General features: G+C 54.1%; 1 protein-coding gene across 10 annotated transcripts in view; it reads left to right on the top strand.

The window, feature by feature from the left end:
• RPS6KA2 (ribosomal protein S6 kinase A2) overlaps positions 1-14,007 on the top strand; it is a 382,062-nt gene that overhangs the window by 321,734 nt on the left and 46,321 nt on the right. For all 10 annotated transcript variants that reach the window (XR_003793712.1, XR_003793713.1, XM_029223883.1 and 7 more), the window contains 4 exons: positions 552-589; positions 2,915-3,057; positions 7,042-7,112; positions 8,782-8,870. Coding sequence is in view for 8 of the 10 variants with exons in the window: in XM_029223883.1 (XP_029079716.1) it covers positions 552-589; positions 2,915-3,057; positions 7,042-7,112; positions 8,782-8,870 (341 nt within the window). In the remaining 2 variants the exon portion in view is untranslated. The remainder of the gene's footprint in view (positions 1-551; positions 590-2,914; positions 3,058-7,041; positions 7,113-8,781; positions 8,871-14,007) is intronic.

Genomic DNA, 14,007 nt, shown 5'->3' with positions numbered 1-14,007 from the left:
GCTCCCGGGGGCTGAGGCCTGAGGTGTCACAGACTCCCCCGGAGGTCGCGGTGGTCCCCAGGGTCAGGCGGGGCTCGTGGAGGGGTCTGGCCGGAAGAGCAGGCTCTAGCCGTCGAGGGCCCGCCTGGGTTCAGGAAGTCCCCTCTGAGCAGCTCTGCGTCTGCACAAGCCAGGGCACTTGCGGACCCTCTCAGGCCCATTCACGCAGGACAGACAGCCTGGGGGGTCCCCAGACCTTCCCCTGGGCTTGAGAGGGTCTCACACCTGCAGTCCCCAGTGTGAGCCTGCTGAGCCAGCCACAAGAACATGGGGGTGCCCTTTGCCCCCCGCACACTGCGGATGTGCCTGTGCTCCTGACCCAGCAGAAGCTGCCGACTAGGGAAACAGTGGTCTAAAGGCCACGTCTGCGAACAGCAGGTGACCTGCCGCCCCCCAGCCAGCACAGAGACTGCTGCCCAAGGGCCTGGGCGGCTCCCCTGGGGTCTCCGTGCCCTTCCGTATGTCTCATCTCTTTTAAAGCATCTGTTTCCCCCCCCCCCCTTTCTTTCCAGCATCCTCCTGGACGAAGAGGGACATATTAAGATCACAGGTTTGTAAAATTCCACCCGCCACCGACTGGTGACGTCACCCCGGCGCCCCTGGTACCTGGGGGCCGACCCAGAGCTCAAGCCCTCTCTCTCATCACACTAGCGTGTGCACGCAGGGCTGCCTTCCCCGTGGCCGTGGCTTAGTTCTGTTGGTGTGTGTCTTCCCGGGGATGCTCGCGCTTCCCAGGTCGGCCCTCCTTCCTTCTCTCCCTCTGACTTAAGAGCCTTCTAGCGCCTTCCTGCCGACGCTCAGTGCCACTGGATGTTGTGTTCAAGAATCTCATCTTAGCGTGTCTGCGGGGCCGATCTCCCCGCTGAAACCTCAAACCCCTCCCACTGCCGTCGGTTCAGCCAGAACGAGCACCGCCCCCCCTTGTTCCGTGTCACCTGCTTGTGCTAGTTTCCTCTTGCTGTGTCACAATTACCAGCCTCAGTGGCTCAAAACAGCATCAGCTCATCATCTTAACAGCCCTGGTGGCCACAAGTCCAAAACAGGTCTCACAGGGCTAATATCAAAAGGGGTGCACTCCTTTGTGGAGGCTCCAGGGGAGGATGGTCCTGTCGCCTCTCCGGCTGCCCACTTCCCTGGGCTCACGGCCCCATCCTTCTCCTTCAGAGCCAGGGGGCAGCACCCCAGTCTCTCTCTGACTCTGGCCTCTGCCCCCAAGTCCACGTAAGGACCTTGTACTTACTGTGTGTCATCCTGGCGCCCCGGGATAACCTCCCTTCTTGAGATACAGCAGGGCCCCCCTCTGCCAGGTAAGGTGACCTATTCATAGGTTCCAGGGTTGGGGCGTGGACGTCTCGGGGCCATTCCGCTGGCCCCCCGCTGGCCGGGTCCTGGCCTGGTCTCCACTCACACCCGCTCCCCGTGTCCACCAGTGGGCTGTCCCTGCGCAAATGCTCCCCCCTCGCCTCCAGTGGCAGCTGTCTCTGCTTAGACGGGACACCTGCTCTACCCCGTTCTGTCTTCAGAGCCTCCTGTCCTCTGCACCTTAGCCCCACGCCATGTGGTCTCGCTGCTGCCTGTTCCCTTCTCTGGGCTGGTTCACCCCGTTCTTGATGGACCCCCAGTCCCAGCAGAGTGCACAGAACGATTGACAGTTACTGCTCGTTAATGTCAAACAGTGAGACTTCTTAAATTTCTCATGAGTTACGCACAAGAGCACGGCACCCATCTGACTGACCCTTTAGACGGCGACCTCCTGGCAGGGGCTGCACAGGTCCAAGGGCGTCCGCAGTGTCTGCTGGTGGGACCTGCCCCCCGCAATGAGTCCAGTTTGACCTGCTGGGGCCTTCTGTGCCTTCCCATGTGTAGAACAGCAGAAGAAATTAACCCGTAACAAGCTGAGAAAGTAAACCTGACTTGACTTCTACAACTGGTTAAGGCAGTTCAAAAGTGCCCGCGTGGCGTTTCGTGGAGATTGAAGGGTCTGCTAGTACTTGACCGGTTTTCTCTGCTGAGTGAGGAACTGCACGTGTATTATATAAATCTCACGTGTACAGAGGTAGCTGGAATAAGTATGAGCTACCACGTTAAATTTATGTGTCATATTATAGAGTTTTGGCTTCCTCTGTTTTAGTCATTGTGGTCAAACAAGCCCCGAGACTCTGATGTGCCGAGTGAGTCACTTCGGCAGTGAGGGAGCAGCCCCACGTGGGTGCTGGAGACTCTCACTTAGCCGTGAGCTCACTTGGTCCTCACGTGGCCCCAGGAAGAAGGGACGTCAACCTTAAACTCACAGATGGTGAACGTGGAGGGCTCTGTAATCTTAGAACCAGCGTGTTCACTGCGTCCTTCATCCACTGGGTGCAGTAACACGGGCCCTGGAGGACGACGGCCTTGGCGGAAGGTTTTCTGGACAAGGTCCAGGGGAGGATACCCCATGGCAAATGCTCTGAAGCCCCGCCCACCTTGTCTGCCTTCTCCTTCGTGCCTCACCAGCTGGGGACCTCCTTCCCGAGTGGCCTTCTGCTCGTAACCCCTTTCCCGCCCTTTCCTTCAGAACAAGTGCCGTCTTCCTGCCCTTCCTTCAGAGTAGCCCCACAGGCCTCTCCGCTGGGGCCGCTGACGTCCAGGGTGTCCTGCTAAAAACAGGCTCCATGGGGAATTGGTGTCGGGCGTCAGGAATGCAGTTTCTAGGCGCCCTCGGGAGCACTCCTGAACGTGTGGGTTCCTATAGAAGCTCACCGGGAGGTGTCGGGTTTGGCTCAGCTTCTGTGGGCAGCTCGGCCCCAAGAGGACAGCGGTGGGAGGTGGGCCGGCCGGGCAGCAGGGCTCCAGGTGCCGCCCGGAGACTGAGCACTGTGTGCTCTTTCTCTTTTAGACTTCGGGCTGAGTAAGGAGGCCATCGACCACGACAAGAGAGCCTATTCGTTCTGCGGGACCATCGAGTACATGGCGCCCGAGGTGGTGAACCGGCGGGGCCACACGCAGAGTGCAGACTGGTGGTCCTTTGGCGTGCTCATGGTATGGTATGGCATGCTCATGGTATGGTACGGCGTGCTTGTGGTATGGTGTGCTCATGGTATGGTATGGTGTGCTCGTGGTATGGTATGGCGTGCTTATGGTATGTATGGCATGCTCGTGGTATGTATGGCATGCTCGTGGCATGGCATGCTCGTGGTATGGCATGGTGTGCTCCTAGTATGTATGGCATGCTCGTGTCATGGTGTGCTCGTGGTATGGTATGCTTGGGATATGATGTGCTCATGGTAATATGTGCTCGTGGCTTGACGTGCTTGCGGCGTGGCATCTGCGGTCCCCAAGGTGCCCGCGTGGCTGTCCACTGAGCGCCCGCCCACTCCTGGGGTTCAGAGGTCCAGGAGTGACCCGAGGAAAACAGTGCCCGTTGTGTGACTCAGGACAAGGGGGGCCACCAGTTCCTGACCCTAGCATTTTCTGGCAGCCTCCTCTCTGTCCCCCCTCCAGACTCCCACCATCAGGAAACAGAGCTGGGATTCAAGTTAGGATGCAAATGTGTTAAGAGTCAAACCTTTATCCTTAACGCTCTTACGGGTTTAGCAGGAGGATTTGAAGGGATGCAGCTATCTCCAGATTAAAGATGTTTTTCTTATTTCAAACACAGAATCCCTCCACTTAGTCATCAAAATCACCATGAACCAAAATACACGTAGAGTGAAGCATTTTTACATCTGCATCTAGAAACTTGGATTTTCTTTGGGTCACGTGTTCGCAGACAAAGCGTGCAGCAAACGCGGTCTAGCCGGGGTGGTCTGTAGTCACAACAGAAGCGGGCTTGGCTGCCGTCCCCCCCGCCTCACGCGGTCCTTCCTCTCCTCCCTTCCCCCTCCCCCCCCACCCATCCCCCGCAGCTGGGCCCGCCGGGCGCTCGGCGTGGACCAGACTTCCGAGGCTGTGAGTCTCACATTGACTGGATGGGAGGAGCATCGTGGCATTCCCGGCTTGTCAGCCCCCTCCTTGTGCATTCCACAAACGAGGAAACTGAGGCGCGTTGCTCAGCCAGCACTGGCAGAGCCTCCTTCCCACACGCATGCCTCTCGCCCTGGGACCTCTGGGCTGGGTCCTGCTCACGGTGCAGGGCATCAGCTGGGTGCCCCTAGGCTGGTATCCAGGAGGCCACACTCAGTCTCTCGGTTCTGGTCCCCGGCCCCGTGGGCTCGGAAGCGCTGGCTGTGTTGGATTTGTGGGCACGGACGGCTGACCCTTGTCTGTGGGGGGCAGACACGTCAAACCAGCTCGGGAGGCAGTTCCCACGGCTCCGGCCGGGATGCCAGCTCACGGGCGTACAGTAGGTGACGTCACACCACGTGGGGCAGTGCCCCCGTCTCCAGGGTCAGTGCGTTCTGCCCCCGTCAGCCACCTACGAGGGAAGTCAGGCTGTAATGAGAAGACCGCTCCCAAGACAGAATCACAGCAAATTAAGCACATTAATACAGGCAGTGACGGGCCCAAGCTCACGATCTGACGAGGGCTCCGTGAGCATCAGCTGCCAGGGCGCTGGTGACGCTTGCTGTGTTCGTGGTTATACAGACCTTGAATAGCCTCTGCTGGGGTGCAGTCCGTCTCCACGCCAGAAGCCACAGGGACGTCCCGCTCTGCTTACCTTCCCACCGATCACCTCTCTTTAGATATGTTGGTGAGACCGTCAGGGTAGCCTCTTCCTCTGCAGGGTAACTTTGCATCCTCGGCTCTGCTCCTGTCCACGTGGATGCTTCCCCGTTACCCTGTCTGGAGGGTGTGCAGTGGGGGGCGGGCACGGGGGCCTCTGCACCCTCGCTGCGGATTTTACTGGAAGTTTGATGTTGTCTTCCCGACACCGGCTCCCAGGTCCGAGGTTACAGCTCTGCATCTTCGGGAGTGATTCCAATTCTTAAGTCCGCATCTGCCTGAGAAGCACGTTCCTCTGGAGGGTGGGGTGGGCTCCCAGAGGGAGACCACAGGCTTCATCCTGTCCCTGGATCCCAGGGATACTCGCGAAGCCCTTAAAGATGTAGGCTGGGGGCTTCCCTGGTGGTGCAGTGGTTGGGAGTCCGCCTGCCAATGCAGGGGACACGGGTTCGTGCCCCAGTCCGGGAAGATCCCACATGTCGCGGAGGGGCTGGGCCCGTGAGCCATGGCCACTGAGCCTGCACGTCCGGAGCCTGTGCTCCGCAAAGGGAGAGACCACAGCAGTGAGAGCCCCATGTACTGCAAAAAAAAAAAAAAAAAAGATGTAAGCTGGGCTCACGAGTGACCATACAGCGGTTCTCCAGGGAACCCTTGCCTGATGCTCTGAAGTCACAGAATGCCACGTGTGTCTCTGTGGAAATGATATTTAAAAGAGCAGGAGGCCGGCCCAAGCCTGGAGAGAAGGACTGTCTTACCGGCCAGCACAGCAGAGAAAACTGCAGCTAAAACCACACACACATCAAAGCCACCTGGAGTTAGTTTTGTGAGGTTTCTGGGGGAGAGGGGAGTGGGAATATGCCATCCCCCTCGTCTTTTTCTAGATATATTAATAAAATCTGTCCCATAAATATAAAATATGCCTTTCATACTTTTTTCTGATCAAAATCATTGCATGTTAAAGAAATAAATGGAGAGGCTGAAAGCAAATAAAAGGGGCAGTGAGGACATAAAAAGAAAGATGGAAAGAAAAACAACTGAGAGAGAAGAGAAGTCAAAGGTAGCGAAAGAGAGGCTTCCCTGGTGGCGCAGTGGTTGAGAGTCCGCCTGCCGATGCAGGCGACGCGGGTTCGCGCCCCGGTCTGGGAGGATCCCACGTGCCGCGGAGCGGCTGGGCCCGTGAGCCACGGCCGCTGAGCCTGCGCATCCGGAGCCTGTGCTCCGCAACGGGAGAGGCCACAACAGTGAGAGGCCCGCGTACCACAAAAAACAAACAAAAAAAAGGTAGCGAAGGAGGAGGGACAAGAAAGGGAGGAGGAAAGTGACCTGCTCTGAGCTGATGCCCCCAGTCAGGCTTCTTCCCACTTGTTTCCTCCACGTCTTCCCCAGGCTCCCCACACTCACTTCTGGAACCTCTTCTGGTTCCCCAGCTGTCGATGGCTGGTGCTTTGCCGTGATGCTCTTACGGGCCCTGTCATCCTGTGTTGTGAACACACGTCTCTGTGAGGGTCTCCCGGGCACAGGGCATGACCTTCACGCGTCCCTAGATCAGGTGGCGGTGCCCGTGCCCAGGAAGGTCTGTGCCCCGAGGGTCCACAGGCAGTGAGAGCAGAGCGGGCCTGGGCTCCCCGGGCCCCTGTGCCTCCTGCCCCCATGAGACGGGAAATGCCCCTGGACTTTGGAGAAGGTGACCGGAGAGGTTGGCCCCTTGCCTCTTCCAGGAGAGGCCCGGCCTCTGCTGTCTGCCACGGTCCACATGCCAGGAACGGTCCCGCCACCTTGCTCTCGGGCACAGGACATTCCTCCCTGAATTGCTCACTCCTTTGACAGACTCGTCCCCTCCACTTTCGGTGTCTCGTAACAGCTGGGGAGGTGGGTCACAGTAGCCTGAAGGAGGAGGGTCGTCACGGTGATGAGTCTGTGGGGCACTCAGGGTCCGCAGAGCACCCTCCCATTCGACCTGGACCCGGAGCGCTCTCTCCCCACCCCTGTCCTCCCCTCCTCGCTCAGCCCCTCCACGGCACCCTCCAGAGAAGGACGGGTCCTCAGTCGACCCCGTGGAAGGTGTGTGGCCATGGGCTGCAGGCCCCCATCCCCCTCTCCATGGCACTGAGCACCTTCTCACGGCCGTAGAGCTGAAGCGTTTACTGTGTCCATCATCCATCAGCCTCCCCACTGAATGCCAAGGTCCACAGTGCAGTTCTGTTCGCTGATGTACACCAAGCATGTAGGCCAGCGCCAGCACTTAACTGACCAGATTTTGAATGGGTACGTGAACTCGGGCTGCATTTTGCCTGTCTGGGTCTCGCCACTGTGAAGTTCGTTGGTTCTGAACTCTTGCTTCTGTTCTGTGTTGGTCTGCAGTTCGAGATGCTCACGGGGTCACTGCCATTCCAGGGGAAGGACAGGAAGGAGACCATGGCCCTCATCCTCAAGTGAGTAAAACACCCACCTTGGGACCCACCCCAGTACGTGTTAGCGCCTTCTGATATCGAGAGCTTCGGTCTTCAAAAGCGGGACTGTTCAGTGGGCAATCACGGTAATGAGCGTTCTTGGCATTTTCACGTCAGTGGGTGAAGCCAGTGGCATCTCTCAGTGATTCTGATGAAATCTCCTACCAAAGATAAAGTTTTCCATCAGTAAAAATCATCTAAGTTGTCCAGCAGCAAGGTCTTTAGACATGATGGTTGGTGACCTTCAAAAGTGCAGGTTCAGGGGGCAGAGGGCCGCAGGGGCTCCTGAGAGAGCCTTCCCTTCTCTGCCTGTTGACCCGTTCGTGCACGTGCCTGAGCTCTCCTGCCTGACATCAGCAGGAATCATATGGCCCGAGTCACTGAGTACGAACATAATTTTCTCCTTAATTCTCATGAAGAATCTTTTAACACAAAAATGGGTTTTGCTCTTAGAACCCTAGAAAGAAGTCTAAACCCAGAGCCAGTCTTGCTGTAATAGCTTTTAAAAAACAAACAAAAGAAAAAACAAACAAAAAAACACATCATTTTATTTTTTTGGCCGTGCTGCGCAGCATGCGGGATTTTAGTTCCCTGAGCAGGGATCGAACCCATGCCACCTGCAGTGGAAGCGCAGAGCCCTAACCACTGGACCGCCAGGGAAGTCCCTTGCTGTAACATCTTCATCAGAGCAGGCTTCCTCTGAGCGAGATGTCAGAGGGAAAACTCTGGGAGAGAGAAGCTGACGGAGGGCGGACGGGGTGAGGAAGTGGCCCTGGAATCAGGCAGGCTCCAAGTTACTGTCTGCCTGCTCAGTGAGAGGCTGGGCCCACTGCACCTGCAGGAGAATCCATGAAGGTGCTTGGCCTCACGACCAGCTCTCTCAAACTCTGCTTGCAGGTGGACACGCAACGTTTATAAAACCAGGAGGCACCTGCAAAGCTTACGGTTTTGTAGATACATCATTATATAAATAGGAGAGCAGTTCTTGGAAGACACCCCGTAGAGAGGATGTAAACGGTGTTTCCCTGTATCACGTGACCTTACACTATGGATGACATGTGTAGCTACAGTCTACTATGTTTTTTTTTTTTTGATGGCTTTGTTCCTTTTCATTTTAAGAGGGAACAAGACCTTTTTTTCTAAAGCTATAGAATAATTCCCTCCAGCAAATCCCAGGTGTGAACTTGTAACCTGTCGTTGGGAGTGACAGCATTTCTGAAGGAGCAGCAGCAAACTGTGGACACGTGGTTCCCAAAGCGAGGTCCTGCGAGGCCCTCCTTTCCCAGATGTTGCCGCAGACCACACCAGAGGCAGAGGAGAGAATCCAGCTGTCTCCTCAAGCCAAGAGGAGAGTCCTAAAATGTCAAGCATGCTGGCATCTATCCAAAGCCTGTTTGCTGTTGTCTTGGAAACCATGGTTAATTTCCATTTAAAGTGTTCTGTATGTTAGTGGGATCATTCTTGTTTATTTTTAGTGGCCTTGTTATTTTAGTGAATCATTATATAGCTGTTGTAAACAGCTGCTCTGGGTCACGTGGATGTGATTGGATTTGTCTGTGAATGCTGACTGCAGAACCGCAGAGCCCTGAAGAAAACCCTGCTCCCTTTGGGGCTCATCCTTCTTACCCGAAAATACGACTGTGCTTTTCAGAGCCAAGCTGGGCATGCCGCAGTTCCTCAGCGTGGAGGCTCAGAGTCTTCTGAGAGCCCTCTTCAAACGGAACCCCTGCAACCGGCTGGGTAAGGCTCCCTGAGACCCCTGGGCCCGCCCCGGGCCGCCCACATGCTCACACTCTGCTCTGGTCTGGCCCCGCATTTCACCACGTTCTCTGACAGCAAAAGGCCCTGACGCAGGGGGGGAAGTTCTGTCACGTGTTGTCCGAGCTCTGAGGATTTCAAAAACACATGGTCGCTGCCCAAGTATTGTTAGCTAACAGTCACCGTTTTTACACAAAATGGTGGCACTTTAGAACTCCGTAAACTAAAGACAGAACCATCTAATTAGATGGGGTGGAAAAGCCACCCCATCTAATTTGTCTTTGAATGTTACAGAGAGATCATAATGGTTTGCCCAGTTCTGATTTGGATCATGAATTAATTGATTACTTTTCGTTAATGCCTCCATCAGTTCAAGAGAGACACTGAAATGATCTCTGCTAGTCTAAGGCCAACTTGTCGTTCAGCTCAGCAGATCTTAACCCGATTTAGAACACACCTGCCTCAGAATCCGGTTTGGAGAGCTGTGAAACCTCAAAGTGCACGTAAACATCTTTGCACATCGTTTCTGCCCCGTCTGAACCCCTGAGCCTGCCCAGTCTAGAGCCCCATCCCCATCTGGTATCATCAATCTTTTAATGTTTGATCCCAACAGTTACTTTGGGTTAATTACCCCTTTATTTTGATTCTGTGACTCCTTCCTGGTGCTCTACCCCCATCCAGTGTAGACACAGGCTCTCCGTACAGCACTGAGAGGCCAGGGGGCTGGGCAAGGTGCAAGGCAGGCACACAGCCTCTCACAGTCCTCTGTCGATTGGTTCTTTCACAAACCAGGTAAATAAGTCATTTCTCTTCCTGAGCCTCTGGTTCCTCTCGGGATGACAATGATACACATGGAATTCTGCACTAATAAAATTATTATCTCATTCAGATCCTCACAATACTACAAAGTAGATAAAAGGAGAAATGTTAGATTCACTTACGAAAAGAGGTGTATCCCTAAGAATTGCTTTTAGCTGCAAAGTAAAGAACTCTTAAATAATTTAAAATTATTTAACCCAGCTAATTTAATGTTTCAAACTGCAGTTTATTCTTCTCATGTTACAAGCCGTGTTGCAGTAGAGGGTTGTAAGCGTTGGCTGGGCGGCTGAACTGTTGCTCTCAAAAGCCCGGTAGGTCTGTCTTCTTCGTTTACCAGCCTTAGTGTATTTTGCCTTTTCATCCTCACACATGGTGCCTTACGGTCACAAAGTAGCTGCTGCAGCTCCAGGCATCACACTCGTGGTGAAGGGAGCATGAGGCGGCTCCTGACCAGAGCCTCCCAGCCCTGCGGGCACAGGGTCCCACGTGTACCCCCACGCCCCCGGGATCCCAGGGCCCCCTCACCTCATCATGCATCCTGGGAAACCAGCCCCATCATAGCTCATCTTCTGGTCCCTGTGGTTGGCGGACTCTCATCATGCATCCTGGGAAACTGGCCCCATCATAGCTCATCTTCTGGTCCCTGTGGTTGACGGACTGTGCAGGTCTGGGGCACCACGTCCCTCTGGTGTTTCAGAAATGCCTGCTTTTTAGGCAACTGGGGGAATACTGGGTCTCCGTACGGATGGTCTCAGGCTGACCATCCACCTTTGGGAGGTAACTAATTAAAAACAGTCCCGCCCAGTTTGACGGACTCTCTGATGGGAGTGATGGAGAATGGCTCGGTGTTTCGTGTAAAATAGGATATGGGGGTCTCTCGCCCTCCGCCCTCCTTTTCTCTCCAAGTCTCAACCCTCACCCTCCCTCGAACTATCTTTAGCTCACAACTTGATTCTTTTTTACTTTAATTTGAGCTGAGGATATAATTCTTCTCCCTTCGCCTGTAGCGAACTCCCTGAAACTTCACTGTAATTGGATTTAATGAATTGTGTGAAAATCTCAACTTGTTTTCATTTTACATGGAATTTTCTTTCTGCGGAAAAATTGGACAAAAAGTATCAAGATTTAGAAAAACACAGGAAGATAATACATAACATCACAGTCTTGAGGAATAAAACGGTGTATTTATCAGACCCAAGCACGAGGTGAGGGTTTCAGTTTTTACCTCAGGACCTCCCTATGTCGTAAAGCGGCTGTAGCCAGGGCAATGTTTTTCTTGCTTTTCATAATTGCTATACTTTTTAACCAGTGAGTGCCTGTACAGTTCTTTGTGATATCGTATCCCCCTCCTGTCTTCTCCAACTGTGGTAAAATACACGTAGCAAAAAGTGTATCGTCTTAACCATTTTTTAAGGGCACAGTTCAGTAGTCAAGTACATTTGCAGTGCTGGGCAACGTCAACACCGTGCATCCACAGAACCCTTTTCATCTTGCAAAACTGAAGCTCTGTCCCCATGAAACAAGAAACCCCCATTCGCACTCCCCCAGCCCCTGACCCCCACCCTTCTGCTTTCTGTCTCTGTGTTTTGACTCCCCTTGGGGCCTCATGTCGGTGGAAGCATACAGAATTTGGTTTTTCGTGTCTGGCTTATTTCACTTAGCATAATGTCCACAAGATTTATCCGTATTGTAGCAGGTGTCAGAATTTCCCTAATTTTTAAGTTGAATAATATTCCGTGGAACGGGTGTACCGCACTCTGCTCACCCATCCTCCATCCGTGGACATTTGGGTTGACCCACCTTTTGGCTGTTGTAAATAACGCTGCTACGAACATGGGTGTGCAAATAGCTCTTCAAGACCCTGAGTTCCAGAAGTGGGAATTCCTGGATCCTGTGGTAATTCTATTCTTAATTTATTGAGGAGCCACCTGACCATCTTCCACAGTGGCTGTGCCCTCTTCCTAACTGTAGAAGTGTTCTGGACCATTTCAGCCTCTCGGTCCGGCATGGCAGCCCACGTCTGGAACCATCCATTGTGGTGAGGTGTGAGGACAGAGGAACCCTCGGCAGGGGGTGCTTTTGCCCCGATCTTTCCATACATCAGTTGAAAATGTCTGTCAAAGTAAAGCACATACTCTTCATCCAAGTAATTCCACTTCTGGGATGTTTCCTAGGACGTAGTCGCACAAGTACCCAGAGATGTACGGGATGTTGTTAGTGCAGGAAGGAGGGGAAGAAAGGAGCCCGCGTTCCCACCACCGATGGATGGTTCAGGGAAGCGGGGTCCATCTACCCGGGAGGTGAGGCAGGTCTGCACCACTAGCTCGGAGATGCGTCTCAGCCAGAAATGAAGAGTTTAGGAAAAATAGCAAATGTCCAGAATGATCCTATTTTTAGAAGAGAGGGAGGGAGGTGAGCAAAGAAAATTTCTGGAAACACACAGGTAGCTGTTAGCAGCGAGTGTGGAGGGCCGGGTGGGGAGGTGAGCTTTTCCTTTCACCCCAGACGCGTCAATAGTTTGATTCTTTCATCAATAACACACACTCGTTTTATGATGACAAGCCTAGTTTTGTAAAATTTGGTTTTGAGAGAAACACGGGATATTCAGAGACTCCTGTGTGGTGCAGGAACCCATCCTTGGCCTCGGAGCTGCCCAGATGGGCAGATGGCAAGAGTGTGGACTCGTCGGGGGCTTGGGGCCTGGCCTGCCTTCCTGTCGGCAGATACTAAGGGCCCTTTAATTAGGAAGGAGAGGGACGATGTATATGTGACCCAGAAACACACACACCTTCACCGGTTCCCTGATACTTTCCAGGCTCTGGCGCTGGGGAAACAGTGGAGCAAAACTGTGGCCCTCGTTCTCATGGGGCCTCTAGGATGGTAAAAGCTGGGGCACACAAACACCCCTCGGCTGCCATGAGAAAGAGCGGGGGAAGACCTCAAGGGACAGGAGCCGGGGGGCCTGCTGGAACGTGGAGGGAGCACAGACGTAAGCCGGGGAGGGAGCTAGCGAGGAGCCCTGAGTGGCAGCACCAAGCAGAGGGGCGGGGATCCCCCCCCCCCCCCCCGAGCAGTTACTTGCTGGGCAACCTTGAGCAGATGGCTGCCCCTCTCTGTGCCTGCTTTCCCGCCCTGTGCACCGAGGGTGATAGCAGAACCTCTTCAGAGGGTTGTTAGGAAGACGTAAAGAGCTGGACCAGTGCCTGACACGTAGGAAACACTCTAGGGTGTTTGACAAATACATGCATAAAAAAGCAGAGATAGGACTTCCCTGGTGGCGCAGTGGTTGGGAGTCCGCCTGCCGATGCAGGGGACGCGGGTTCGTGCCCCGGTCCGGGAAGATCCCACATGCCGCGGAGCGGCTGGGCCCGTGAGCCATGGCCCCTGAGCCTGCGCATCCGGAGCCTGTGCTCCGCAACAGTGAGAGGCCCGCGTACCGCAAAAAAGAAAAAAGATACTAGCCCGGTGGAGGCCCACAGAAGCATGGAAAATGGCCCATCCACGGCCAAAGATTGCCCTTCAGATAATTTCTAAAGTGAATTATCATAAAGCCTTCCAGGAGTTATGGACCATCCTGCAGCAGTATTTCATATCCAAGATGTCCAGACTCACATAAAAAGAAATTATAGTCGGAATTGTTACTCACCCAACTTGACCCGGGTCAGCTACTAAATTTAATTGCCTGAAAATCTTTAGCCTTAAGGTGGAAATTATGTCGAGTAGATTAACCTTGGTCTGCACAGGGAGCTAGACTAGGAGGCTGGGACTCTTCCCCCTCTGATTGCCTTGAGCCTTGTTCTTGACTCCCCCCCAAAAAGTCCACTGGCCATTTGGGGAGTTCGTCAATATCAGAAGGCCTCACCCAAACCCCGGTTCCTCACGTAGATCTGTGGTTTAACCACATTACCTTCAAATCAGCCCAGATCTCTGTCTCTTGACACTTGAACTGTTGAAGAGACCTGTCTGTCCAAATTTCCCCTCTTGATCAGGACAGCGGTCATATTGGATCCGGGGCCACCCTGCCCCAGTGTGACCTCATCCTCTCTAATCACATCTGCGACGACCTCGTTTCCAAGTAAGGTCACATGCTGAGGTTCTGGGCTTAGGACTTCACCGTCTGAATTTGGAGGATCCCAGTTCAGCGCCTCCGAGAGGGTGTCCGTCTGGATTTGGAGGATCCCAGTTCAGCGCCTCCGAGAGGGTGTCCGTCTGGATTTGGAGGATCCCATTTCAGCGCCTCCGAGAGGGTGTCTGTCTGGATTTGGAGGATCCCCGTTCAGCGCCTCCGAGAGGGTGTCCG

This window comes from Monodon monoceros, unplaced genomic scaffold (assembly GCF_005190385.1).
Source record: "Monodon monoceros isolate NGI ecotype Baffin Bay Population unplaced genomic scaffold, NGI_Narwhal_1 Super_Scaffold_15, whole genome shotgun sequence".
Classification (NCBI taxonomy): Eukaryota; Metazoa; Chordata; class Mammalia; order Artiodactyla; family Monodontidae; genus Monodon; species Monodon monoceros.
This window is presented reverse-complemented; position numbering and strand designations above follow the sequence as displayed.